General features: G+C 44.0%; 1 protein-coding gene across 1 annotated transcript in view; it reads left to right on the forward strand.

Moving 5' to 3' along the window:
* Positions 1–25,577, forward strand: part of SMOX (spermine oxidase) — an 83,683-nt gene that overhangs the window by 39,077 nt on the left and 19,029 nt on the right. Inside the window, exons 4-5 of the mRNA XM_082244194.1 lie at positions 7,784–7,957; positions 20,839–21,535. Of these exons, the coding sequence (XP_082100320.1) occupies positions 7,784–7,957; positions 20,839–21,535 (871 nt within the window). The remainder of the gene's footprint in view (positions 1–7,783; positions 7,958–20,838; positions 21,536–25,577) is intronic.

Below are 25,577 nucleotides of genomic sequence, written 5' to 3' on the forward strand. Positions count from 1 at the left end.
ACCGGCCTACATTTTGCTTCTTTGTACTGCAGCCAGTCCAACCAAGGCCTGCTGTGTTAAACAAGAAAAAAAAAGCATGTACAAGGCTTTGGAAACCGAAGTGATAACAGCCATCCATGACTCACATTCTATAGGAAGGGTGACGTCAGAATGACTCGTCTGTGGTGGCTTCTCCATAGTTGCCTTTTAAGTAGACCTTCTCCCTCCCTTTGGCCCCCACAGGAAATAAGAGCAGAGAAGAAGCTAACAACCCAATTTATAGGGCATCTAAACCCAAGAATAAAATTGCTACTTACAATCCATGTGTGGTGGCTGCATTTTGTTCTCCTTTTCAAGCTAAGTACATTTTCTGTACATGTAGATTCTGCCAGAAATCTAGTGTCTGTAACAGCAGGACACCTTCTCCCTGTATAATATAGATGGGAAGAGGTGTTTGTAGCTTAAATCAGGAGAGAAGCGGACAGTGACCACACGGCTCCTGTTATGAACCTCCTCGAGTCCCCCACTGGCGCTCCTGGCTACTCCTCTGGCTAGTGCCCCCTAGAAAGCTGCTTTCTATGTGGGCATCCATGGGGGCTCGCTCCCAAGCCACGCTATCTGCATCGATAGACAGCAAGACTCGGGCTCTGCTCTCTCGTTGCTGGCTCGAATTGATGGCAGTGGGAGCAAATGGCTTTTGGTGCCCCAGCAAAGCCAGTGAGACCTGGAAATGTGGGAAGGGAAGAGCTGCAGATGGGCACAACGCTGGTTCAAAAAAGGGCTCGTGTAAGTACAAGGGGTGGCTAGGGGGCAATACTGATGCCTAAACATTTTTTACCTTGAAGAGAATTCCACACAATTCCTTTGCCACATTTGGCACCTTTTCAGAGGGGAGGGGGGTACCTGTTTTTTGACAGGTACCCGTCCCTACTTCCTTACTGCCTCCGTCAGCAGGTCCGTCCGTCTAATATAGTGATCAGTGCTAAAAATATGCACATGTGTTGTCACTGTACTAATGACACTGGCTGGGAAGGGGGTTAAACCTCTAGGGCGATCAAAGGGTTAAGTGTGTCTAGCCAGTGACTTTGTGTTTTTACTATGTGTGCTGCTTATAGATTTGAGTCAAAACGGGAACACATAATCCATCCATCCTCCCATTTCCCCCCCAATAAAATGTCAGAATGGAACGCTGCCTTGTTTATAGGCAGAGCTCCCTTCTGAGTCTCTGCCCGATGATTGGCTGCTTTTGGCGGACATTGAGTGCCCGACACCCGCAGGTCGGCCTCCGCTGTAAATAGTCATAGCAGAATCGGTGCACATGTGCCCCCTGCAGGCGGGTGTGTGAAGTCCGCCTCCTGGACTGGCTCCTGTGATAAACGTCACCAGTGTGCTGTCTATCATAGGTAGGAGCCGGTCCAGGAGGCAGGACTTTGTATGACAGCGCCAGATAAACAGAAGCGTCCTGCTCTGTGTAATCAGGCGGCACTCTACCCTCCATTACCCCCCCCCCCCCCCTTCCCCTTCAGAGGCAGCCCGATAGGCCCTGCCTTAAGAAAATATCGTTCATATCGGCCAAGTTTGTGGCCGATACCGATACTTTCAAAAAAAGTGAATGTTGGCCAAACCAATAATTAGTCGGTCCCTAATAAATATATATACACACATATATTTATGTATGTGTGTATACACGGGATTTGGTGCACAGCTGCTGCCCTGTAGTAGTAAAACTGCTATAGGACTGTCGGCAAGTGGTTAAGGTAAAAAATATTTAGGCTTTGTAACAACTTTTAGGTATTACTTAAAACTTATCTTGGACTACCAAGTTGCAGTTGTGTGCATTTAGGTTCATGTGTTGGCCTTTTTAGCGTAAAACTGGTGTTCCCCTGACCCCCCCCCTTGGGATTTTCCAGTTTGGATAATTGTAATATATAATATGAGGCTCTGTGTAGGCCATAATTTATTACTAATGTGGTCCCAGTGATTAATGAGCCCTCAAAGTCCCCTTGTTACAGCAGAGGAGATGATTTACAATTAGTATGCATACGCACAGCGGGCACAGGTCACCCATTGATATTCAGGGCACGAGTCACGGTAAATTACTTTATAGACAAGGATGTAACCGACTACAAGTCAGGAGATTAATGTGTGAGCAGCTTGTAGTGTTTTTAGGAAAAGTCTTCTAAAAGGTATCTATTAATCGGTAAGTGCCTTGTTTTTTAACACACAGAATCTGTCATTGAAGTGTAGCTCTATGATAAAAAAATCACCATAACCGATTGTTTTTTACCTGGCTGATCTAGCCACTTCACCTCCGGAAGATTTAGTGCATCCCCCCCCCTTCTTCCTGACCAGGCCATTTTTATGCGAACGGCACTGACAGTTGCACGGTCATGCAATGCTGTACCCAAATATGTATGTCCTTTTTTTTTTTTTTTCCCCCTCAAATAGAGCTTTCTTTTGGGTGTATTTGATCACCTCTGCATCTTTTATTTTTTAAGCTATAAACCAAAAACGACCGACCATTTTAGAAAAAAAAAACAATTTTTTACTTTTTCTGCTTCAAAACCTATCCAGTAAAAAAAAAAAAAAAAAAATGTAAAAATCAAATTTCTTCCATCAATTTAGGCCAATGTATGTTTTGCTACATATTGTTGGTAAAAAAAAAAAATCCTATTCAGTGTCTATTAATTGGTTTGCGCAAAGGTTATAGCATATTCAAACTATGGTATAAATTTATGGAATTTTTATTTTATTTGTATTTCTTGTACTAGTAATGGCGGTGATAACTGACTTATAGCGTGACTGCAATATTGCAGAGGACAAAAGGATACCTGACACTTTTTGGGGACCAGGACACTAATACAGTGATCATTGCTAAAAATATATACTGTCACTGTACTATTGACACTGGCTGGGAAGGTTAACATGGGCAGTCAAAGGGTAAATGTGTGCCTAGCTGGTGTTGCAGTGTAGTGGGGGAGGTGCTTTTACTTTTACTAGTAGAAGGCATGGATCGGTGTTCCTGCAAGGATCACTGCCTTCTGTACTGACAGAATGGCAATCTTGCCTTGTTTACATAGGCAGATAAGTGTTCAGCCTGTATACCGACGATCAGCAGGTGCCAGTGGAAATCGAGTCCCCTGTACCTGCTAATCGGCTTCCGCTGTGTCTAATCAGTGGGAGCGATGCCGCCAGTGGCACACACTGGGTGGTCAGCAAACGGCTAGTTGTGCCAGCAACTCAATTTCCTCATGCCAATGAAATGTGTGGGATCCCCTTGCTCAACAGAAGTTGATTGTTTAATAAACCTTTTCAAGGGGACATCTTGGAAAATTTTCCATTGTTAGAGGCTGTATCCAATCCATATCAGTGGTAGTTAAAAAAAACAAAAAAAAAAAAAAAAAAAACATTGGTGGTAAGCAAGAGGGGGTATAATGCCCCATCTCTTGTGTCAGTGGGAGTAATGGTGGCCCATTGGTGGTTGTTGAGGAATGGCGGCCGTGCGTGGTGTCAGTGGGCTGAACTGTGCCCCATTTGATACCAAATGTAAAACTTCTGTCCAAGAAGTGGGTTCATGTGGGGCTGTGGCAGAAGGGCGTTCAAGGTCAATCTCTTCCTCCTCTGAAGCTTGTTTCCCCTTATTAAGAAATGTATCTACAGGGAGACTGTCAGGTTGATCAAAGCGGAATCTAGGTGAGCTTGCTTGCCTGTGCCTTTTTTTTTATTTTATGTATTTATTTTTTAATGGGAGTGTGGGTGAAGCATGCAAGCTTGTTCACTGCCTCCTAGCTCCTAGAAGTGGTCTTAAAATGCAGCATTTTTCGACATTAGTTTTACTTGGTCATACCTGACGTCTGGTATGGTGTGGAGATGTCTCTGGAGAAGCAGGCAAGATCTGACATAGGCGGGTGTGCAGGTGCCGGGGTTTTAGTGGTCATGTTAGATCAATAGCAGAGCTCTCACAGGACATGTCTCCCTGTATGAATGGTTTGCCACAGCTGTGCCCATTGTTAGTAGGAGGAAATTTGCCTTATTTGGTGTCTGTAGGAGAAATTGTACCCCATTGTTGTCAGTGGGAGAAGTTTTTGCCCTGGTTGCTTCAGAGGTAGCTATTGTCCACCATCCCTGGTGTCAGGTGGAGGAATTATCATTGTGAGAAATGTGCCCCAAGGGCTGCCCCCAAAGGGCTGCAATTTGGGGACCACTGACAGTGATGACTTCTAGCTAGGAACAATCTTCTGACTCTGGCTAAAGCATCCTTTTAGCATTGAGGGCAAAGATCAAGATTGGGGATGAATATCTAGATCCCGATCTGATGAGCCTGCTGTAAGGGTTAGTTTCAGATTTTTAGAGGTTAGATTTAGGAATTGTGTTGAGGTTAATAGTAAGTTCTAATCTTTTTGGCTGTGATCTAGCAAGCATTGCTGAGTATTCATGTGCTGATATCGCTGGTGCTGAAAATATTCAGAAGCTAAAAGCAAAAGCACCAAGGCCAAAGGCAGCCACGTCTAGCAACCATTAGATTTGACCTTGCACCTATAGTCAAGACAGTGAAGATGCTTGTTGGTAGGTTACTATACTTTATATCTGGACATAAAATGTAGAAATGTTCTATATACCTTTTTAGCATCTGATCCTGTTGTATCCTTCTCCTTTTTTATTTTTTTTTACGTTTTTCTCATTTCGACCTTGCTTGCCGTAAAAATAATTCATGCACACAAGTGAGATTCCTCCTGTTCTTGCTGCGGAATGATTTCAGTGGAGAGATGGCTCACTGTACTTGGCTGGCCTGAGCTCACATGTTCGACAAATGTACTTTTCTGTTCACCTAACAGATCAGCCCTGAGGGTAGCGAGGTGGAAGCGGAGCCACTCTTTCACCAGCCTTGCTAAGATTTCACAAATTCCCAACCACAGTTTTCCATATAGATTTACTCATTCATCATCTTATCTGAACTGTTTTTTTTTCTCTTCTCTCCTTTTTACTTTAAAAAAGGAGTTAAACCACATCAAGTTTATCTCTTTAATGTGTTTAATAGTACTTTAAAATATACACTCACTCGCCACTTTATTAGGTACACCTTGCTATTACCGGGTTTGACCTTTTGCTTTTACAACTGCCTAATTCTTCGTGGCATAGATTCAACAAGGTGTTGGAAACATTCCTCAGATTTTGGTCCTTATTGAGATGATGGCATCACGCGGTTGCTGCAAAATTGTGGGCTGCACATCCATGATGCCAATCTGACGTTCCACCTCAACCCGAAGGGGCTCTATTGGATTGAGATGTGATGAGTGTGGAGGCCATTGGAGTACAGTGACCTCATTGTCATGTTCTAGAAACCAGTGGTGAGATTGGAGCTTTGTGACATGGTGCATTATCCTGCTGGAAGGAGTCATCATGATGGGTACACTGATACATGATGTGTACATGATGGGGACGCTGTAGTCATAAAGGGATGGACATGGTCAGCAACAATACTCAGGTAGGCCGTGGTGTTTAAGCAATACTCAGTTGGAACCAAGTGGCCCAAAGTGTGCCAAGAAAATATCCCCCCACACCATTACACCACCAGCCTGAATCGTTCATACAAGGCAGGATGGATCCATGTTTCCATGTTTACGCCAAATTCTGAGCCTACCATCTAAATGTTGCAGCTAAAATCAAGACTACTCAGACCAGGCAACGTTTTTTTTTTTTTTCTATCTTCTATTGTCCAATTTTGGTGAGCCTGTGTGAATTGTAGCCAGTTTCCTGTTCTTAGGTGACAGGAGTGGCACCCGGTGTGGTTTTTCCACTGCTCTAGCCCATCTGCTTCAAGGAAGGTTCAATGCGTTGTGCATTTAGAGATGGTATTCTGCAAATCTTAGTTGTAACGAATAGTTACTTGAGTTACTGTTGCCTTTCTATCATCTCTGCCCAGTCTCCTCTGACATCAACAAGGCCTTTTTCCTCCACACAGCTGCCGCTCACTGGATATTTTCTCTTTTTCGGACCATTATATCCTATTGAGAGAAGGGAAATGCAATAAGACACGTGGCCACTCACTAAAACTAGAGGAAAGGCGGTTTAACCTTAAAATACGCAGGGGGTTCTTCACTGTCAGAGTATTAAGGATGTGGAATTGTCTTCCGCAAACAGTCGTATCAGCAGGGAGCATTGATAGTTTCAAAAAAACTATTAGATGGGCACCTTCAAGACCACAACATACGGGGGTACACAATGTACGGTTAACAGCAAACACACACACACGCACACACATCATAGCTAGAACTGGATGGACTGGTGTCTTTTTTCAACCTCACTAACTATGTAACTATTCTCTGTAAACCCAAGAGATGGGTTTGAATATCCCAGTAGATCAGTTTTTGAAATACGCAGACCAGTCTGGCACCAACAACCATGCCACATTCAAAGTCCCTTTAAATCCACTTTCTTCCCCATTCTGATGCTCCGTTTGAACTTCAGCAAGTTGTCTAGATGCCTAAATGCATTGAGTTGCTGGCATGTGATTGGCTGATTAGCAATTTGTGTTACCAAGCAATTGAACAGGTATAACTAATAAAGGGGCTGGTGAGTGTATGTACATGTGGAAGTTATTTTGCTTATTACATGCACAGGCCGTGCTTCCTGCTTTGCAATGCAAGACCTTGGTTGTGCTTTAGGCCCGGTTCACATTGGTGCGACGCAGGAACCCTGCAAATCCACTGCGGGTTCCCGCATGGCAACCGACTCCCAGTTCATACTGCCATATGCAAATCACTGGGGGGTGTCAATACAAAGTGAATGACACCCCCAGATCAGGTCCCATATTCAAACAGGAATCCGATTGGATGGGTGTGAACACCCATCTGATCCAATTCTGATTTGACCAAAAAAGGGTCCTGCATGAGTTTGGTCCGAATGCGATGCATATTCAACCATACAATCTGTATGGCTGAATCTGCATCACACAGACATTGCATGTGATTTGTACAGCAGTGCGGTGCAAATCGCATGCGATGTCAGACATTGCTACGGTTTGAACCGGCACTTACTGCTGCTCCTTCCAATTAGTTTGTTAGCCAACTCATTGAAAACGATATACAGCCTGTTTGGCTGATATGTTTTGGGAGGAAGACTAACCTGCCCTCAACAGATTTAAAGAGGAACTTTAGTCAGCAGCTACAAATACTGCATTAAAAGCTGAATGTTTGACGTACTGCACCATGAGAGCCTTTTTTGCTTTTACACATGTCCATATTGAGATCCTGTATTTGGTTTGAATGCAAACCCTGGGATTGAGGGAATCTGGAGCTGAGGATTGTTTATTTATTGGATCAATATGCCTATGTGACCCCCTATAATCAAGGGGTCATATACTTCTGGTAAGAAGTACCTTGTAAGAACACTGGGTGAAGTGTGGAGGCTCTTTTACACTCCTATCAAGTCTATGCTTTTATCATATTTATTGTCGCTGCTTGTCTGGACTTTTTATTGATATTAAGCAACTTCAGAGACTTTCAAACTCCTTTATATCCATATTGATATTTAAATTTGCACTAGCACTTTATTGATTTATGTCACATGTTGAGCGCATCATACTCTCCTTTTAAATTGTCACAGCTTTTTAGCTTTTTTGTTTGCAGTTTACAGTGGGGAAGCAATTCCTCAAAAACTTAATTTATTGTGTTTTTACGTTCACCAGTTTTTATGTGGCTATTTAGCTCTATCACCTAATTATTCCTTTGCGCAGTTTCCTTTGGTCTTTACCATTTTTTCTATAACATTGTCATTAATGAACTCCCATCTTTTCTCTCTTCAGGTCTATAACCTGACTCAGGAGTTCTTTCAGTACGGAAAACCAGTTAATGCAGAAAGTCAAAACAGCGTGGGAGTCTTTACCCGGGATGTGGTCCGGAAACGCATCAAGGACGATCCTGATGACTCAGAGACCACAAAGAGCCTCAAGCTGGCCATGATTCAGCAATATTTAAAGGTAAGCCAGTGTTGCCTGTTTCCTGAAGACTTGCAGACTTCTACTATAGCTGTACTTGTGTAATGGACCTAGGCTTAAAAAAAAAAAAAAAAATTGCATTCCAGCCAGTAATGGGAGGTGAAATCAAAACCATTATTTAAATAGACATCCATGAACCAATGGTTCATTTTTAACCCATATAGAGTCTTCTGTCAGTTTTGTGTTAAAGTATACCAGTAGTAATATACAATAATTATGTTCTATTTAAAAAGACAACTGGACACATGTCCATTAATATTTATATTGTATTTCCACTTTTGCAGCTAATTTGCGGTAATGTCCACCACTGCGACTAATCCCTAATTGGGTGAAACATGTCACTGGACAGTCTGTCATTGCTAATTAACGCTTGCCTTTATTAATTTTTTATTTCTATTCAGTGTAATGTCAAGGGAGTGGGGCAAGGGGGTTGAGAAGTTACAGTATCTCTCACAAAAATGAGTACACCCCTCACATTTTTGTAAATATTTTATTCTATCTTTTCATTTGACAACACTGAAGAAATGACACTTTGCTACAATGTACAAAGTAGTGAGTGTACAGGTTGTATAGGTCTCCATTCACACTAGCACGACTTGTCAGGCGACTTGGGTCAGCCTAACAAGTCACACACCGTCGCGGTCCATTGACTGCTACAGGAGCCGTTCTAATAGGAGCGACACAAGTCGCTCCGACTTAGAAAAAGGGCCCTGTACTACTTCGGGGCGACCTGGAGCGACTTGCATAGACATTAATTTTATGAAGTCCGTGCAAGTCGTGCCGAAGTCGCGGTGCACGCGACTTCACAGGTTGCCCCCGAAGTCGTGCCGCTTCATTGTGAACCGGCACTAACAGTGTAAATTTACGGTCTCCTCAAACTCCTCAAAATAACTCAACCCACAGCCATTAAGGTCTAAACCGCTGGCAACAAAAGTGAGTACACCCCTAAGTGAAAATGTCCAAGTTGGGCCCAATTAGCCACCCCCCCCTCCCTAGTGTCATGTGACTCATTAATGTTCCAATGTCTCAGGTGTGAATGGGGAGCAGGTGTGTTTAAATTTGGTGTTATCGCTCTCACTTTCTAAGCAGTTGAAAGCCCTTTTGAAATCTCTGATCTGGTGGATCCTGTCCTTTCACCCAGTCCTGGCTGTGACTTTACATTTTATTTCTCACTTATCTCATATCAGTACATATGCTTAAGGCTAAGGTGCTAGACTAAAGATGTCTGCATGGCCTTTAGTTGACGCCATCTTTTCACACCGACTCTTGATGGCATTCTCAAAGATGTTACTTGGGGCAAGAGCACCCATCTTTCACAGTGAAAAAAGCCTAAGGAACAGACTGCAGAGTCCCCTCCCTCTTTAAGTATTATCCATTTCATCATCCCACTCCCTCAATGTCCACTTCTGGAAGACCAAATTGCAGACATAAACAATTGGCAGGCAGATTTTCTCAGCTGGTAGTTCATGAGTGGCCCCTTCACCGACGGTGTTCCAAGACTTTTGTTGCAGGTGAGGGGTGCTGGATGAGTACATCTTGGACTCCAGGTGAAATGACAGGTTTGTCTCTAGGTAAACGGCTCTAGATGCTTTTGTGGCTCCATGGGATGAGTAAACCTTAATTCTTTCTTCTTCTGAAGTATCCTCTGTCTGCACAGGGATCCATATGTATCAAGATGGGAGAGTATTTTGGTGATCCTTTTTGCTCCACAACTTGCCCAGGCAGATGTAGTATGCTGACTTGGTGAGACTCTTGGGAAGTGCCCACAGAACGTCTGTCAGATCATCAGGATTTTTCTGTCCCAAGGAGCAGTTTGTCATCCTGTTTTATTGTCCCTAGCTTTAATTGTATAGCTGTTTAAGATGCCCCTTTCCCTCAGAACTTGGGCTTCGAGACATGATTCTTACAATGCTAAAAGCTTTGAAGTCCACGTCCTTCCACAAGGTCTATCATTGGACATGGAAGGCATGGTGTAAGGAGGTTGTTTTTTTTTTTTTTTTTTTTTTTTTTTTTTTTTTTGACTTTTACCCCAAGGACAATTCCTCTACTTCCTGAAGCTGGGTCTTCACCAGCCTTTGGTTCTAAGCACAATCAAGAGTCCTCTTTCTTCCCTGTTCTCTTTGAGAATGTTTGCCTCACTCTTAAGATTTGTATAGGATTTCTCCCATGTAGCCCCATTCCCTTTTAACTCTGTGGGATCTCTATCTGGTTCTCTCTGTATTTCAGAAACTGCTGTTTGAAACTCTTTAGAAACATTAAGGAGGAGCTGCTCCTGTTATCTCCATCCTCTTTCAGCCCCCTCCCGATTTGCATCTCCCATTGGCTCACCTATGACTCACCCTTCCTCCCTTGCTGGCAAACTCTCACTAGAGAGAGATGATGTGCATGATGTCATTAGCCTAGGGCTAATTACTAGACCAGAAAGAGGAAATGAGCTGTATAAGGTATTTACTGGCAGAAAAAAAATGTTTTACTATGCAAAGTTAAACAGCAAGGGCAGAAGATTTAATAGATAGAAAGTTGAAAAAATGGCTGAAGAGCTGCTTTAATCTCTAATTTCACCCACGTGGTGGGGTTTTGTGTAGCACGGCGTGGTGGGGTTTTGTGTAGCACGGCGTGGTGGGGTTTTGTGTAGCACGGCGTGTGTCTGATGGCCTTCTCCTGAAAAGGAAAGGAACATTTTCTGATTAGAAAGAGGGTAGTGATGAATTCCAGGGTTTCCTAATTGCCTAAAGTTGTTTCTCTATCGCTCATTGACAGACGTAGTCTTCTTGATTCTCAAGAGCTGGGTTATGTTGTCTCCGCAGGAGTAGGACTAGGCAGAAAGACAAAACGTTCTGGCTCCACCTTAGGGGCAGTCCCTGAGGGTATATCCTCCCTCTCTCTGCTACAGGGAATCAGTTTTTTTCTGTCTAGTCAGGAGTAAGGACCTAAGTTCCTTGCTGGGATCTTTTGGTCCTGGCAAGACTTTTTTTCTTTAAGAAAAAGACATTTTTTAGGTAGTTTTCTCCAGTGTTTTTTCCTGTGAGATCTTCAAGCAAAAAATGCCGGACTGGGCGACACTTGTGGTCACCCCAGCCGGCCTACGAGCGCGCGCAGACCATGGCATTGCGCTTGGTCGGCCGCGACATATTCAAGTAAGTATGCGGGGCCGGGCGACGGGCTGGATGTTGAGATCCAATGGTCACCCCGGTTTCTGCCTACGAGCGCGTGCAGACCAGAGCTCCGCGCTGGGTCGGCCGCGACGGAGTCCCAGTGAAGGGACTGACTTTGCGAGTTAAAAGTCTCGCTTGGACGCCAGGTACCAGAGAGTCGAGGCGTCCGGAGTGGTCCACAAACCCCCACCCCGGTGGAGAGGGTATTGTGAAGAGGGGGTGCCTGTCGGTTCGGTATGGTGAGTAAACGTTCCCTTTTTTCCTCGTTATGAGGCAGTATGTATTATGGGCCCCTCCATATATGGTCAGTATATATCTGATACTTACAAGTCCCACTTGTAATACAGCATGTGTTTGTGGGAAGTGGACTTGGTTTAAGAGCTAACACTCTACCCAGCAGACTGTAACATTACAGCAGACATAGGAGGTATAATCCTACCTTATGTGTAGTGTATCTTCTGTAGATCCATATATCGCCTCTTAGCAGAGATGCAGGTGGATGTGCTGGGAAAACGATTTCGGCGGTCCGCCGCCATTTTGCCGTAGACCGAATGCATGTATGTCCTCAGGTCACGCCGGCCGCCATGTTTTTGGAGTCTTATGTCTCTTCTATGGGGGCGGCCATGTTTTGTGAGCCCAGCTACCTCGTGGAGAGCTGGGAACGCCGGAAGGCGTACACAGGGGGCGGAGCCACGCCTTCTACCCGGGAAAAAGCAAACAGCTCCTTCCAGTCTGTGTAAGACAGACGCTGACTGCAGTTGGTTGGAAACTGCACTGCATCGGTTGGTGAGCCTTGGGGGTCCCTCTCTCTCTCTGTGGGATCGAGAAGCAGGTACTCTGAGGGGCGCTATTGCGCTAGGGGGAGACACACAAAAAACAAAAAAAAGTTTTTTTGTTTTGCTGGCAAAGGTGTCCTGTATTAACATGGACCCTGCCACTCATGTATCTCCTCCGGATCCCCTCGAGGGGTCTGCGGGATCCTCCAGCACCCCATTGACAATTGAATCATTGTCAGCTATTATGGAAACTGTTGTGTCCCGGGTGGAAGTGGCTTGTCAGGGACAGGGCGCAAGAAAGCGACCCCCGCCTAACCCCTTATTATCTGAAACCTCGGATTCAGACTCTGAGCCTATTTCTGCAGTTGCAGGTACTTCATCTGGGATTGGTGTCTCGGGTCCTGTCTCTTCAGACAGTGAGGAGGATGTTTCGGCATCCGCCATAGCCCGAGAGGAAGCGTTGGTAAACGCACTCATTGTATCTGTTCAAGAGACCTTAAGGTTACAGGGTATTCCATCGGAAATAGCTGAAACTGAAATCCCTTTTGGGACTAAAAAACGCATCAAAGTGGCGAAGGTTTTTCCATTGCCCTAATGTTTTGGCAATCCAATCGAAGAAGAATGGCGTCTGCCAAAACGCACTTTTACTATTTCTAAACGCATTGACAGGCGTTATCCGTTTGAGGAAACCCTTATTAAGAAATGGACAGAACCACCTGTGGTGGATTCACCAATTGCTAGATTGAATAAAGCCACGGTTATTCCTTTAGAAGACGCTCCGTCTTTTAAAGATCCAGTGGATCGCAAGATAGAAGCTATGTCTCGCACCATGTTTTCCTTGATTGGATCAGCTTTCAGACCTATAATAGCTATTGGTCTGGTTTCGCAGGCTGTAACTGTATGGACCAAGTGGTTACGCCGGGACTTAGAAGAGGTCCCTCAGGCGGTATCAGATTTGTTGGAACAAATGATACAGGGGTTACAGTTTGTGTGTGATGCGGCGTTAGACGCCACTCCATTATTGGCGCGAGCATCAGTCTCAGCAGTGGTTCTCAGGCGTACACTGTGGCTAAAAGGTTGGTTAGCCGACCAAGGTTCCAAAAAAGCATTGGCTAATATCCCCTTTTCAGGAGAGCGTCTATTTGGAGCCAACTTAGATGAGATCATTAAAGATCTCATGGGTGGAAAGAGCACCTTTTTACCGCAAAATTTTAAAGGTAGAGGAACTCGTCAAAGACGAGGGCCTTCTTTTTCTGCTCACAAGAGGTTTTTTTCGTCCCGCGGGTGAAAAAACTAAGTCCTCCAAAGCTCCTGCAGGAGGCGTCAGGGGTCGTTGGTCGGGCAAGCAAAAGCCCGCCCCCTCCAGACCTGAAGATAAACCATCCAAAGCCTGAAGGTGCGCCCCCACCCATAACTGGGGTGGGGGGACGTCTTCGCCGGTTCCCGGATCCATGGCTTTCCAGAATCCCGGACAAATGGGTTTGCGAAGTCATAAGGTCAGGGTACAAGATCGAGTTTCGATCTCTCCCACCGGCGCGATTCTTCCCTTCCAATATCCGACTATCCTCAGATCGTTTAGAAGATCTGCGGAGAGCAGTCACAGATTTACTACAACAAGGAGTGGTAGTCCACGTTCCTTGGACAGAACGGTTTCAAGGGTTTTATTCAAACCTGTTTACAATACCCAGGAAAGAGGGCAAAGTGCGTCCAATTCTGGACTTAAGAGCACTCAATTCTTTCGTCAACATAAGAAGATTCAGAATGGAGTCCATTCGCACGGTAGCAGCCTTCCTGCATCCAGGGGATGTCCTAGCGTCCATAGACATCAAGGACGCCTATCTTCACATTCCCATTTTCGCAGGACATCAGCGGTTTCTACGCTTTTCCGTAGAAGAGAACCACTATCAGTTTGTGGCGTTACCTTTCGGTCTCGCCACGGCTCCGCGGGTCTTCACAAAGGTGTTGGCCCCAATGTTGGCACTTCTGCGCCAAAGAGGTATATCGATCCTTGGTTACCTAGACTATCTTCTGCTTCATGCAGAGTCTCCTCAGACCTTGCTACAAAACATAGAAATTACTATGATTTCTTTACAGGAATTCGGGTGGCTGGTGAACCAGCAAAAGTAATTTCTGGTTCCCACCCAGAGGCTCGAATATCTGGGTCTAATTCTAGACACAGTCAGGACAAGAGTTTTTCTTCCGGTAGGGAAACTCCGAAAGATTCAATCAGCAGTCCAGTTGTTACTGTCCAACAGCTGGTCTTCCCTTCGGACTTGCATGAGGGTTCTGGGGTTGATGGTGGCTTCGTTCGAAGCAGTCCCATTTGCCCAGTCCCATACCCGAATTCTTCAGCAAGAGATTCTTCTCAGATGGAATCGGAATCCGGAATCCCTGGACAATCAGATCCGATTGAGCAAACAGACCAGAGAGTCTCTGGTCTGGTGGCTTCGGTCTCCGATGCTCAGCCAGGGAAAGTCATTTCTGCCAATATATTGGACGATAGTGACCACGGATGCCAGTCTATCCGGATGGGGAGGAATTCTCGGTCAGTTATCTGTCCAGGGACTTTGGTCCCCGGAAGAATCCAGGTTACCGATAAATGTATTGGAACTGAGAGCGATCAGACTTTGTCTGATTCACTGGACCGAGCAGCTCCAGGGCAGCCCGGTTCGGATCCAGTCGGACAATGCCACGGCCGTGGCTTATGTCAATCACCAGGGGGGCACCAAGAGTGTCCGAGCGGCCAAAGAAGTGGCTTGCATTCTTCGCTGGGCGGAACGATTTGTTCCAGCAATCTCTGCGGTGTTCATTCCGGGGGTGGAGAATTGGCAGGCAGATTATCTCAGCCGTCAGACCCTGGATCAGGGGGAATGGTCCCTCCATCCAGACGTTTTCCACCAGTTGTGCCTACGGTGGGGCACCCCGGATGTGGATCTGTTGGCATCACGATTCAACAGGAAAGTTCAGAGATTCGTGGCTCGCTCCCGCGATCCTCTAGCAGAAACCGCAGACGCACTGATCGCCCCGTGGGGGCAATACCAGCTAATATATGCCTTCCCTCCTCTCGCGTTACTGCCAAGACTTCGCAGGATAGAGGAGGAAGGAATCCCAGTAATCCTGGTAGCGCCGGACTGGCCTCGTCGAGCTTGGTACGCCGACATGGTCAGACTGGTGGCGGACGTCCCGTGGAGACTTCCACTCAGGGAGGATCTACTGTCTCAGGGACCGATCTTCCATCCTGCTTTACGATCGCTGGCTTTAACGGCCTGGCTATTGAGACCCAGGTGCTGAAGGACAAAGGTTTGTCAGCTTCAGTTATTCCTACTCTAGTTGAAGCAAGGAAAGCGACTTCCAGAAAGATTTATCATCGCACATGGAAGTCCTACATTGCATGGTGTGAACCTTTGGGGTTCCGTCCTCGGTCTTATTCGATTAGTCGAATATTGGCTTTTCTGCAACAAGGGGTTGAGCAGAAACTGGCCTTGAGTACTATCAAGGGTCAGGTCTCAGCATTAGCCATCTTCTTTCAGAAGCCTTTGGCTACTCATTCCTTGGTGCGGAACTTCATCCAGGGGGTGCGACATCTGGGTCCGCCAGTGCACGCGCCGTTACCCCCCTGGGATCTCAATTTAGTGTTGTCGGTTCTTCAGAAACCTCCCTTTGAAGATATTAGGGAGATTCCTCTACCCACGTTGTCCCAGAAGGTGGCCTTCTTGGTGGCTATTACTTCTGCACGCAGGGTGTCAGAACTGGCCGCATTATCTTGTCGTTCACCATATCTGGTGGTTCATAGAGATAAGGTGGTTCTTCGTCCGAATCCATCCTTCCTACCAAAAGTGGTTTCAGAATTTCATCTGAATGAAGAAATTGTATTACCTTCCCTGTGTCCTAAGCCCAGTCATCCTCGGGAGTTTGCTTTACACTCCTTGGATGTGGTCCGGGCAATCGGGGTATACTTGAAAACGACAGACTCGTTTCGCAAGACGGATTCACTTTTTGTGATCCCAGATGGACCCAAAAAGGGGTTGCCTGCATCTGCCGCGACCATTTCCAGATGGATCAGACAGACGGTAGTACAGGCTTATTCTATTAAGGGTTGGGAGCCCCCGTTCCCTGTTAAGGCGCACTCCACTCGGGCACTTAGTGCGTCATGGGCCTTTCGCCATCAGGCGTCAGTGGTCCAGGTGTGCAAGGCGGCTACCTGGTCGTCGGTGCATACCTTTACTAAACATTATAAAGTTGATGTAATGGCATCGTCTGATGCCTCGTTTGGCCGCAAGGTTTTGCAGGCCGCAATTTGAGGAGACCAGTGGTCTACCTCGAGGGTTTTTTCCGTTGGAAAATTTTTCTTTAGTCTCATTCTTTGTTTATAATGAGCCTTTAAAACTTCTAGTTTGGCACCGGTTGGGCCTTCTAGATTGGATTTGATTTTGTCAATCCCACCCCTCATTTGTGGCACTGCTTCTGGATGTCCCAGCTCTTGAGAATCAAGAAGACTACGTCTGTCAATGAGCGATAGAGAAAAATGTATTTTTGTAAGATCTTACCGTAAAATCCTTTTCTCTTAAGCTCATTGACAGACGTAGTACCCGCCCCTCTATCATTGAGTTGGGTTAAATTCTCTGTACTGCTTTAAAACAGAACTGATTCCCTGTAGCAGAGAGAGGGAGGATATACCCTCAGGGACTGCCCCTAAGGTGGAGCCAGAACGTTTTGTCTTTCTGCCTAGTCCTACTCCTGCGGAGACAACATAACCCAGCTCTTGAGAATCAAGAAGACTACGTCTGTCAATGAGCTTAAGAGAAAAGGATTTTACGGTAAGATCTTACAAAAATCCATTTTTTTGCCTTTCACCTCCGTCAGGACATGTTTTTCCATACCTCTGTCTGGTTCCATTCACCAAAAACAAATGGTCCGTATGATGTTAGAGCTATGGTTGGGGCTGTTAGTCTTTTTGAATTTGCAGCAGTGGCTGAGGGATATACCAAGTCTTTTTTTTTTTTTGTCATCCCGGATGGACCCCTGAAAGACCCTGAAACCCAACTGACATAAACCCAAAGAGTTTCTCATCCTTTCTTGCTGTATGTGTCCCTGTTTAGGAGTTATCTCTTGTTTCAGTGACCTAGGACATTTAGGCAGGCCATAGACTATGCAATATTCTTTCCTGCAACCACAGGTTGCTGTAAAGAAAATCACTCGAATTCACCATCAACAGTCAGTGTTAATGGGGGAATCCCACCCGCAGAGCCATTGTGTTCTCCTGGTGGGGGGAGAGAGGAGAGCCCTCCCTATTTACAACAATCAAATTGGGTACAATCAGCCTGCCTATAGATCAGTGGTGTCAAACTCAATTTCATTAAAGCAGTATGATTGCCCTCGAAGGGCCGGTTGGATCTGGGGCGTACCACATACAGAATGCAGAGTTCAGGAGTGCATTATGTACAGAGTGCAGGGTTTAGGGGTGCGTTATGCACAACCTGCAACCCAACCTCCCCAAAGCTTTCTCGCATTTCTCTCTCCTACCAGGCCCGGCTCTAGTACCTACCTGTGTAGGCAGCTCTGTCTCGCCTTGCAAAGAGGTTGCTCTTTCACTCAGATTCTCGAGATCTGTCCCTGCCGTAAGTGTGTGCCAGGGATCTGTTACTTCCGGGGGCTGGTTTGCTTGAAAGTGACAGCAGGGAATGGAGGGCCAGAGCTGGAGATGGTGGAATGGAGTTGCACCACGTTACGACTGAAAAATAGGGTGAGAGGGCCACTTGACAAGGCCTGGAGGGCAGATTTGCGGGCCTTGTGTTTAACATGTGTGCTATAGATGGTTTGAATCTTAGCCAGTCCCTGCTGAACTGCCTGAGAATCAAATCCTCTAAGGCGGGCTTAAGATCGACTGTTTTTTTAGGAAACCCCCCCCCCCCCCCCCCAAAAAAAAAAAAAAAAAAATTACATGTAGCTATTGATGGTACGAAAAGCAAACTAAATGTCGCCATTTAGTTAGGGTTCATATCTAGTTTTAAATGTCGAGATATGGTAAAGTACAGAGAAGTACATAGGGGGTTAAACAACTGTTGTATTCATTATTTTGCATTTTACCAAACTGGGAAATATTCTTTTTTTTTTTTTTTTTTCTTTTCGCTTTGTTGTGCCTTTAAGCCTGAGCCTATTCATTTGTGCACTATGTACTTCTGGCAGAGTGATTTTGTTATTTAATTTTCGATCCTTCGTTTCAGCCTATGATAAAGCAGTTTAGCGGAGTGTAAGTGTATATAATTACTCTACTGGATGCACATTTCTTTTTTTTTTAACTGTTCCAGTAAGGCACGTTGAATATTTCATGATGCCTCCGGCTTGCTGATCCGTTACTATATGCTTAGTTCAACACAGTATGTCTAATTTAACAAATATCCGTGTTATTTGCACTGTGTCAGGTTTGTTCATGGATTTTTAGGCTTTTCTTAATACCGAAGAAACAAGGCAAGCTTTCTTCCCCTTTTTTTTTTTTTTTTCTTTATCTGTTTTTAAGTTTCTTCTACTAGGGTGAATCGCCATCTACATTGTGTAGTTGTAGTTTTGCTAATGAGGAAGAGAAAAAAATATAAATAACATACCGCCTTATATTTTTCTGTAATGTTCGGTTTTATTTCTTACGTATTCAAGTGTGTAAAAGCGTAAAACTCTTATCTCCCACCCTTCATTCTACATACTTTCCCATGGATGTTCACATTGGTGCTCTAAACTTCATCCCACAATGTAATGCAAGAGCCTCCGCAACCTATTCAAAAGATGATTGCACCTTTTGCTTAAAGCCCAACTCCGAGAGTCCTTGAGAGCTGTAAGAAAATTGTGGATGATTGAAACCCACCACTCTGCATCCAGAGTTAAATGTACTTAAAGAGGTTGAAAACTCGGTAAATTTTTTTTTTTTTTTTTTACAACCTGAAAGAGAAATACATAATGAGCTAGTATGCATCCCATACTAGCTCATTATAAAAAAACTTACCTTAGAACGAGCCCCCGCCGTGCCGCACGCTTACCTGTATGACGGGCGACCTGTCTAGTCGCCCGTCTTCCGGGATGGCGGCATCCGGCCATCTGATTCGCCGGAGCCGCGGTGACGTCGCGCACGCGCGCGGGAGCCGACAGTCACGGCACGGGGCTCTGATGGAGCGTCCGTTCCTTCATAGCGCATGCGCCAGTGACGTCACTGGATGCATCGAAGGTAAATATTTCCTAAAACGGTACATGTTTAGGAGATATTTACAGTACCTATAGGTAAGCCTTATCATAGGATCATCTATAGGTACAACTTGCAGAGGAGGGTTTACTTCCTCTTTAAATACACCATTCAGTTTGGTTGTGACAACCAGGCAAAGACAGATGGACCAGAACATCTATATTCGTTTTTGTCCTTGAAGCACATTTTAAGTATGAGTGAGGAACAGTGGCACTAATGCCAAAGACTTGAATTTATGTGAATAGTGGAATGAGCAGGAGCTATGAGTAGGTGGCCCGTGTTGGCTTATCAGGAGTAAACCATAGTGAGCTGGAGGTTGCCGAAATATTCAACGTGCCTTACTGGAACAGTTAAAAGAAAAAACACTGAATTCTCCTTTTTACTATTTGTGCCCATCATGGTTTATCTTCTTTTCTTCATTTTTTTTTTTTTTTTTTTTTTTCTTTTTTTTTTTCTTTCGCAAATTTCTAAACTGATGATTTAGCAAAGTCTCACTGACCTTGAAAGGTGCTAAGGTATTTGGCTGCTGTTGCTAGAATTTCTTGCAGCAAACACTAACTGCAGTTTACTCCCTTATTGCAGTGGTCCTCAACTCCGGTCCTCAGGGCCGACTAACAGGCCAGATTTTAAGTATTACCTTGGGGAGATGCAGACTAGAATACTGCAATCACCGAGCAGCAAATGATATCACCTGGGATGTATTTCAGTTATCTTGCAAATCTGGCCTGTTAGTGGGCCCTGTAGGCCAGGGTTGAGGACCACTGCCTTATTGGCAGAGTTGTATAAAGTACTCGAAACCCATACTTGAGTAAAATTTACAAGCGCTCGATCAAAAAGTGACTTGAGTAGAAGTGGAAGTGCTCGATCAAAAAGTGACGAGTAGAAGTACTAAAGTATTCAAAATTTTTTGTACTTAAGTATTGCAAGTCTTTTTTTTTTTTTTTTTTTTTTTTTTAATTTTGCTACTCAAGTACTGAAAGTAAAAGTACCAGTAGTTTTGAAAAAAAAATTGCTACTCAAGTGCTGAAAGTAAAAGTACAAGTACTGTGTTATGTAGTTATTAAAGAAAGAAGTCAAAAGTTTGAACATCATATTGTTTTTTATTATTTCAAATGCAGCTTTTATTTATACATACAGTAGCATTTATTTTCGTATGCGCTGATAATACACATTTTGAACTTCATGAAACCTGCCATCTACTGTACTGGCAGTGGTAATTTTTATAATTGTAACGAGTAACTATGCAGCACAAAAAAAAAAATATCGAAGTAGAAGTTTTGAAATCATCGAAAAAATGTAGGAAGGTAAAAGTGGAAGTAGGAGAAAAAAATTCTACTCCAGGAAAGTACAGATACCGCCTTTCAGTACTTAAGTACAATAGTGAAGTAGTTCTACTGAGTTATTATACATCTCTGCTTATTGGGTACAAACCGATGTGTGCCTTACTTTAAAAAAAAAAAAAAAAAACAAATCTTGTTGCCTTCTTAAATTAATGTTAATCCCCACTTGGCCCATTTTGTCTCAAGTAATGCTTGATTACATCACATATTGGGCTGTTGCAGCAACCTGAGTAGGCTTGAAGTTTACATTTTGAAGGAAATGGCCAGTATGATGTGTGAATGTTTTCAGTTATGTCTGTGTATCCCTCCTCACGTTTTGTTGGTTGGACATTGTCTTAGTTACAAATTTCATATTTATTCCCAGGTGGAAAGTTGCGAGAGCAGTTCACACAGTATGGATGAAGTGTCACTCAGCGAGTTTGGGGAGTGGACGGAAATTCCTGGTGCCCATCACGTCATTCCCTGTGGCTTCATTAAGATTGTGGAACTCTTGTCGTCCTCCATCTCGCAGTCGGTCATCCAGCTGCGCAAACCCGTCAAGTGTATCCACTGGAATAGGTCCATCTGCAAGCGGATCGAGGGGGTGGCTGACCACAACAACGACCAGATGGAGGACAAGGGCTATCCCGTCTTTGTTGAATGCGAAGACTACGAGTTCATCCCTGCCGATCATGTGATCGTTACGATTTCGTTGGGAGTCTTGAAGAAATTCCATGAGACGCTGTTTCACCCACGCCTTCCGGAAGACAAAGTCATGGCAATTGAGAAGCTAGGGATTAGCACCACCGACAAGATCTTCCTGGAATTCGAAGAGCCATTCTGGAGTCCGGAGTGTAACAGCATCCAGTTTGTCTGGGAAGATGAGGCAGAAAGTGAGAGCTTGACGTATCCAGAGGGCTTGTGGTATAAGAAGATCTGCAGCTTCGACGTGTTGTACCCTCCAGAGCGATACGGTTATGTGCTTAGCGGTTGGATCTGTGGGGAGGAGGCGTTGATCATGGAGAAGTGTGACGATGAGACTGTTGCCGAAACCTGCACTGAACTGTTGAGAAAATTTACAGGTTAGTACTTCACAGCAAAACAAAGACCTTAAGCCAATACATCAAAAAGTGATATACTGGGTATAGGGGTTTGGTCATTTGAGTAGCCTGGTGGATCTTCATATTGCATTCTCCAGTGCTAGATCTCCCCTCCCTACTTCCATACTCACTACTTAGTTAAGTCTAACTCTGTCCTGTCGAAACTGGGGTGTCTTCTTTGGTTTTGCTCCTCTTCTACCATTCTTCATAATGTAAATCGTGTTTTTGTGTTTTTATTTATTTTTTTTGGCCATATCTTATGAAGGTTTTCATCAACTATCTTTTAACGTAGGTGGGTGCTTTTCACACCATCTGTCACCTACGCATCAGAAGTGTAACTAGAACCTTCAGGGCTCTGGTGCAAAAATCCACTCCTTCAGCCATGTAACTACTAACCGGTGGTATTAGTCAAAAAGTGATATTTTGGGAATAGAAGTTTGGTCATGTGAGCAGTCTGGTGGCTCATCACCGGTGTCTCACACCATGGTAGCTAAATTTATGTAAGTTCATAATTGGATTTACCCCACCTTTTTGTAATCGTCCACTGCCACCTCAAACCCCAAAAATCTATTTTTGTCATGTATGCCACTTCCAAAGGTCTGTATTCCAGCCATGTGATGCTCAGGAACCTCTTCTCAAATGGTCCCATGTAATGGGGTCAATCTCTGCAGCCTTCTCCTGGGTCTTTGACATCCTTGGATCACAAGGAGTGGGTTGTATGGTACTGGGTATCATTCAACCCAAAAGATAACTGGACTGCAGGGAAAGACCTTTTTGGCCAGGTTTTTGTACTTAATGACTAAAGTGATATTTTAAAGGATAGCAGCTTGCTATGGGGACACCCAAGCAGACTTACTCCCGGGCCGCTGGTCTGTCTGTCCATTCAGACACAGAGGGTGGCTTGGCCCTACCCCCCTGCTCTCCCCTTATTGGCTCACTGGTTGTGATTGACAGTAGCCGGAGCCATCAGAAGGTTTTTTTACCTTCATGGACAGAATGCATGAAGGTTAAAAAAAAAAAAAAAAAAACACCTGGAGCCCTACAACCACTTTTTTTGCATTTTCTATTGTTCATTGGGGCATACATCGCTAATGGCTGATCTGCTCTGTTACTGACGGTTGAACCCTAAGTAACCCAAACTGCTATTCAGGTAAGGGTCTACTGAAGCCTAAAAAAGTTGACTCAATTGGCTACTATCAGAAGCAAGCCAGTTTATGATATATTATATATGTAGTATTACTGTAGGAGCAGTAATTACTTTCCAGGTCTACCCAACTTGTGCCCCGCAGCCAGGCACACAACAGGCTTATTCACCCTTTCTCCAAAAAACAGTAGGGGATATTTTTTTGGGTTAAAATAAAAAAATGCTTCTTCCACTTTATAAGACCCCTACATTAGACCCTGGCTCTTTAATTTTTGCTTGATGCCTTATTTAATTACATGCTGTGGACACTTATTTTTTTTTTTTTTTTGCTTTTCGAAGGAATATATATAATATATATATATATATATATATATATATATATATATATATATATATATATATATATATATATATATATATATATATATATAATATATCTCTATCTCTCACCGGATCCTGGCAACATGATTTACCAAAGTAGATGTATTAATCCTAGAGAAGACAATAGAAGAACTGTCACTATGTGCAGAATTAAAGGATGTCTATAATGTCTTACAGCAGTTATTTAATATGTGGTTTTGATTTTGTTTTTAGTTGCACTTAAACTGGCACCTTCCTCCCCTTTTCATCTACATATCTGCTCCTATTCCCAGGGAACTTGTATGCAAATTTTAACAGCCTGGTGGCCCATCACTGCGATAGGTGGCCCTAAGCCCCGTACACACGTACCGATTGTCGGCCGTAAATATTTGGCCGACGACTGATCGGCCGATTGTAGGCTTGTTAGTATGATGCTTCCGACAGCCGACAGCGCATTTTCAGCCGAACAGAATCTGTCGTGCAAGCATTAAAATTTTTGTTGGCCAACACCAGAACGGCCGATTGTTCGCCAGTCAGTACAGAATTCGGCTGACAATCAGCAGATTTGCAAGACTGGGCATGCTCAGAGAAGAAAAAACACAGGGAAAGTTAACCATCACATGACATCACTTCTGCAGTCGGTGGACAAAATTCGTGTGCAGTCTTTTGCATTTTTCAGCCGACAGGACAGCCCTGGACAAAAGACGGCCGATCGGTCGGCCGACGATCGGTACGTGTGTACGAGGCATTACTCTGTACGGAGAAAGGGGTGCAACTGAAATTTCAGGAGCACCGCAGGAGCAGACCTGCTATGGCTTACAAAAGGTACCTATAGTCTTAGAAAAGGGCCTCGGTGGCCTTGTATTTGTAGGTTTAATCTTTATTATGTCACATATGTTGACTGCCAAGTCCTTGGTGCCCTCTGTCCCCTATTCCAGCGAGCTGCCTTCACATGTAATACAATCTGTCTTCCAGAAATGTTTACAAGTACAGTTTAAGTTTCCGCTTGTCCACATGAAGGTCAGGACAGTAGTGATTAGGATAACTGAGATATTAATGAGGGCTGTTTCGGGGGTTTATATTTTATTTAGATGGATGCTTTTAACCCCTTCATGCCTAAGCCTTTTTCTGACGCTTGCAAGGTAAAATCCGTATTTTTTTGCTAGTAAATTACTTAAAACCCCCAAACTGCTAAAAATATACATTTATATATATATATTAAAATGAGACCCTAGAGAATAAAATGGCAATCGTTGCAATATATTATGTCGCTGTATTTGCACAGAGGTAGTACACTTTTTTTTTTTTTTTTTTTTTTTTTTTTTTTTTCGTGAATTTAAAAAAAAAAAAGTAAATGTAGCCCAATTTTTTTTTTTTTTTTTGCATTTTGTGAAAGATGTGACGCTGAGTAAGTAGATACCAAACAAGCAACGCTTTAAAATTGCGCACACTGGTGGAATGGCGACAAACTACAGGACTTCAAATCCGGCATAGGCAATGCTTTAAAAAAAAAATACGGTTACCAGTTTAGAATTATTGCTTGAACTCCTAACGATTGCGGCGATACCTCATGTGTGGCTTTAACATTGTTTACACATTGGGGCGCAACTTGCGTATGCGCTCGCTTCTGCGCATGAGGATGGAGGGATGGGGCGCTTTACTTTTTTTAACTGACCGTAATAGGCAGTGACATGTACTCTTTATGGAGGGATCTGGGGGGTCTGTACTTAAAACATTCAAAATGCCAAGTTTGGCTTTTTTGAATACTGTCATTTTTTTTTTTTAAATCTGGCGCATTTAAGCCTCCAGTAACCGAAAGTGATATTCGGTACCTAAAAATCTCCATAGGCGACACTTTAAAGTTTGTTTGTTTTTTTTTTGTTTTTTTTTTTTTTTTGTTTTTACAGGTTACCAGTTTATAGTTAGAGGAGGTCTAGTGCTAGAATTAATGCTCTTGCTCTAACTTTTGCGGCGATGCCTCACATGTGTGGTTTGAACGCCGTTTACATATGCAGGCGTGACGTACGTATGTGCATGAGAGGGATGGGGTCGCTTTAATTTTATTTTTATTTTTACACTTTTTTTTTTTTTTTTTTCTTTTTTTAATTTTTTTTTTTTTTATTTATTATTTGATCCTTTTTTTATTCCTGTTTAAAAAAAAAAAATAAACATCCCTTGTAATAGGCTTTTCTAGCATATAGGAGAGGAGAGATGTGGGGACTTCTAGACCCCAGATCTCTCCATAAAGAGGACCTGTCATGCCCTATTCCTAAGGAGGGGGAAAAAAATAGATCTTGGGCTTTCAAGCTAAAAAAATGGCAGTGTTTACACCTGCCGGCGCCGGAATTAACCTTTCCCTTTTGGCCTCGGAAAGTCATAGAGCTGGCCATGAGGTCCCTGGCCAGCTCTATGGTACACCACCGCCACTGGCGGATTCGATTCATTCTCCAGCTTTCTGATGGCACGGGGGAGGCTCGCAGAAGCAACCGGGGGGTGGGGGGATGTCCCATGTCCCCTCCT

This window comes from Pelophylax lessonae, assembly GCF_965119305.1.
Source record: "Pelophylax lessonae genome assembly, chromosome: 1".
Classification (NCBI taxonomy): Eukaryota; Metazoa; Chordata; class Amphibia; order Anura; family Ranidae; genus Pelophylax; species Pelophylax lessonae.